At 40.8% G+C, this 4,440-nt stretch overlaps 1 protein-coding gene across 1 annotated transcript in view; it reads right to left on the reverse strand.

The window, feature by feature from the left end:
- STARD13 (StAR-related lipid transfer (START) domain containing 13) overlaps positions 1-4,440 on the reverse strand; it is a 28,366-nt gene that overhangs the window by 11,727 nt on the left and 12,199 nt on the right. Inside the window, exon 4 of the mRNA XM_008594660.1 lies at positions 3,466-3,664. Within this exon, the coding sequence (XP_008592882.1) occupies positions 3,466-3,664 (199 nt within the window). The remainder of the gene's footprint in view (positions 1-3,465; positions 3,665-4,440) is intronic.

The raw sequence follows: 4,440 nt of genomic DNA on the forward strand, positions 1-4,440 counted from the left end.
TTTGGGATATCGAGGCTGGGCTCTCCTGCCCTTCTCCTTTATATGTAGGAAGATCTCACATTCTAGGGCTGGTCACACTCCTGGTCCTGGTCAGCCAGCAAATCCAAATTCCTGGACAAGCCTGACCATGCATTCAGTGTTCTGAAACCCATCCCTGTGTACTGGCACAAGATATATTTGGGATTCATACAGAACAACCATTTTGTTAAAATTATAGCAAAACCATTTTCTTTTTTTTGCTGGTACTGAAACAAAAACAGATGCTGCTACTGATTTCAAGCTTCAGATAGGTGTTATAAATTCAGCTTGGGCCATTCAACTGCTTTTAAATATGCTACTTAGGTGAGATGTCTAGTGTGCATACAGTGTTTCACTTTAGTATGCCAAACCTCTCCCCCATGCCAACATTTTTGATTGTCTGTTAAATGTTGGTTCAATTTCTTTTCTACTCACTTGTTCCTTTATCCCCCTGAGAATACCTTCTGTGCATCATTTTCTACATAAGTGCTTGAGAAGGTCAACTACTAATCCCTCAATTTAGCGTTCGTTTTGGAATTTACCCTGTTTGACCTTTCTGTTACACATGACCCTCCCGTAGTTCCTGCTCCTTCCTTGGTGCTCAGAAGACTATTCTAGATCTGCATTTCTAAGAGCTGGTGATTTACGAGCATGTGGATGGCCACTGGCACCTCGAACTCAGCATCCTGTTGATTCTTGAACACCTCCCTCCTCCCCGCCCCCAGCTCAGCTCCCCTTCTCTCCTCCACTTTCCACATTCTCAGTCATCAAACCTCAGGCTGTCTTTGATGGCTCCAACCTCCTCTCTCCTATAGATCAGCAAGATTCAAATATTGTCATTGCTCACACAACACTCCACTCTAGTTCATAATTTGATGAAGGTCCACAAGTGACACAGCTGAAAACAGAACTGCTCTGGAGAACCAGAGGAGGACAGGCTCCTCTTTCCCGCAGGAGTAGTTGGGAAACTTTGACTCTAGAGTCTATCCATGGAATGTCTTATTTCCAGTCTCACTGGCTGGAAGTCACTGCAGATGCCCAAAGCCCCGGTCAGTGTGCTAGCTCCTGACCCTCCATTCTCTTCCAGCCCAACAGCTCTTGCACACCACTTCTTGAGTTCTGATGGACTTTCAGCCTTGCAGTAGGCACAAGGTTGGCCACCCGCTTAAGACCCATCCTCCCTTCTTCCTTGCTAAGAAAACACACGTCTGTTCAGGTGTGGGCTGCAATGTACTCAGAGAGATGACCCCTTCCCTCAGACCCAGGGATGAACCAAAAATGGTAATTCCATTCCTCTTTCCTGTGATTGGCTTAGGGGAGAAGATGTAAACCATTTATGGCCAATGAGGCTAAGAAAAATGTTAGGACCTTCTGCAAGATTTATCTCCCTGATAAAAAGAGACANTTCCCTCAGACCCAGGGATGAACCAAAAATGGTAATTCCATTCCTCTTTCCTGTGATTGGCTTAGGGGAGAAGATGTAAACCATTTATGGCCGATGAGGCTAAGAAAAATGTTAGGACCTTCTGCAAGATTTATCTCCCTGATAAAAAGAGACATAGGCCCAAGGAGAAGCCCTCACGTTCTGTTCTTGCCTGTGATGTGATTTTGTGAAGATGTGATCACTCTAAGTGCTGGCAATTTTATTGTGACCTTATGAGGGAAGACAAGAGAGGCTGACTTTAGCTCTGGCATCTCTGAGCCACGGAATTGTCATGTGAGATAATAAAAAGTCCTTGTTTAAACAGTTTTATAAATTTTTGGTTCTGTCTTTACAGCTGAAATCATTGTAACTGGTATGTCCATCAACAAAACTTGAGGGTTCCCCAGTACTCGTGTATGAATCAAGTACGAACTCCCTGCCCTAATATTCACTGCCCTCACTTGCATGGCCCTGGCCTAGTGCAGTGTCATTTGGTGTCTCATTAAACATTTACCACACATGCAAGCCAGACCAACACCCAGTCCTCTCTGGACACATGGTGATGCAATCTGCTTCACCTAACCCTCAGGTGTCACAATCCCTACCAAGTCCTTATCTCAACTTCCCTGGACTTCTCTTTGTGAGCTTTTTATGGAACTTCTCCAACCTTGGTGAATTGCAGCTACTCATCTCATGTTTTGTCTTCCTCAATTGCAAGGTCCTTACGAGAAGAGAGTGAGTCTCACCCACCCACATGCCCTGCAGTGCTCAGCACGGTGCCCTGTACATAAGCCACATGCAGTAAATGTTTGCTCAGCTAAAACAAAGCCCTGCATTGATCCAGCTTCTTGCTCCTGAGTCGCAGTATGGGACGAAGGCATTTACATCTCAGAAACAATCTGGCTTCGACTACTGTCAACCTTAACCCAAGAACTGATTAAACATAAAGACTCGTATATGATACTTCCAAACCATAAGGGAAGCTTAATGGAGAAACACAGTTAATCTTTCACGGCAACATCATGAACTCCCTGTGTTTGGGATCTAGCAAAGTGTATCATTAATTCAACTTAACCTATTCACTTTGACAAAATAATATTTATTCAGTGGGGTGACACTTTACCCTGCTTTTACAAGTGGTACTGATTACAATTCTTTTTGAGTTTGCAATATTATAGACTACTTAAACACATTTAGTGTAGAATTCTCTATAGCAGGGATCTTCTTCAAATTGGATCAATTCCATGTCAAGATCCATTTCAGGCATGTTTTGCTGAAAACACAAAGTCCACAGACCAAGTGTTTTTTTCTAAAGAATTGAGATGTGGGCCATCAAAATAATTCACAATCATAACACTATCGTATCTAGAAAAGAGTCACATGCTCATTTCTAATATCCCCCTTTACAACTACTTTTAGCAGAATGCTTTTTAATCAATAACTTAATTTCAGTGATTATTTTAGTTACAGAGGCTTTGCTGAGAACTATCAATTTAATATCATTTAAAAAATTCCAAGTGAAAATACAAATTAGTTGAATAAACATAAGCAAGCCTTGATTTGGTTTGCCTGATTTTCACCAATTAAAATACTTAGTATTAAAATACATACACTTTTTATTTCTTGTCTTTTTAAACACTTGACTGTGAACCTCCTATTTCCTAAGGAAGAGCTTAATTTTTAAAACAAATAAGTTTTAATAAAGACCTCTATACAGAGCAACTTCTATTGTGTCCCCTTTCATTTTAAATTTATTGAAAGTTCTTTTTAGATCTTACACAAAACCCCGTTGAGAAGGAATATTTTGATGTCAAAAAGGTATTCTCAAATGCATTATAAATGGCCTGGAGATTTCCATATCAAACTGGGAACAAAAGTTACTTCTGAAGAGGAGAGTAGGGTTATAACTTTTAAATACTTCTTTATAGATTCATGTATCACTGGTATAATTAAAACTCAATCTATAGGGAATTTTTTAAGTGGATGAGGGCATGAGAGCACTGATCAGCATTGATTCCACTTACACTGGTAGATGTGCAGGAAGGTCTCGCTGAGCTTGTTGGTGAAAAGAGGCTCAGGGAGGTCCCGGAAGAACTGTTTCACCATATCTGCCACATCGTAAGCAGATTGGTCTTCATAGCTGACATTCTCAGGGAAGTTTTCGTTCATTTGACGTAGGGCATGGATTCGAGACTTCACTCCCGATTTGCGAAAAAGACCCACCTGAAACAAACCACAGGGATGTGTCAGCCAGGCTGCCTCTTTCCCTGGACACCTTCTTTCTAAGACAACCCACTGAATATGATGAGAAGACACAGGACCAGGACTGCATGAGCTGGAATTGCATCTCAGTTAGTAAGTTCCGAATTACTTTAGGCAGCAGCTGAACCCTGACTTCTCCTATAAAATGAACATTAGCATAACACCCCATCTCACAGAGCTGTTGTGAAGACTAAGTGAGAAAATTCATGTGAATGTGCTTTTGTGACCTACAAAGTCTTATCACGCTGTAGATGTTATTATTTTGTTCATTTACCCAAGTAGTGATTGCTGGGAGTTGTTAGTGAGCAGAGCAGGCAACATTCCCTGTGTTTATGCTTTCATGGGGGTTTTGAGGAAGTTTGGTCAATGCAAGGTTTGGTGGAAATAATGTGGGTGGGGAATGGGTGGATGGATCCCAGATAAGCAACCAAACCCAGAGCCCCTTTTGGGGAGAGGTTTTTGGGAAAAGTGCTTATGAAACAAAATAATATCATAAGCACTTATTTTAATGTAAGGGTCTTATTTGCTTTTCTTTCTTTGAAATCCTTGGCACTTTATTTATTTTTTAATTAGAATGTATTGATTATACATATTTGTGGGGTACAGAGTTATATTTCAATACATGTATGCAATGTGTGATGATGATCAAATGGGGGTAATTAGCATATTCATCATTACAAAACAATCATTTATTTGTGATGAGGACATTCAATCTCCTCTCTTCTAGTCATCTGATA

This window comes from Galeopterus variegatus, unplaced genomic scaffold (genome assembly GCF_000696425.1).
Source record: "Galeopterus variegatus unplaced genomic scaffold, G_variegatus-3.0.2 Scaffold11247, whole genome shotgun sequence".
Taxonomy (NCBI): Eukaryota; Metazoa; Chordata; class Mammalia; order Dermoptera; family Cynocephalidae; genus Galeopterus; species Galeopterus variegatus.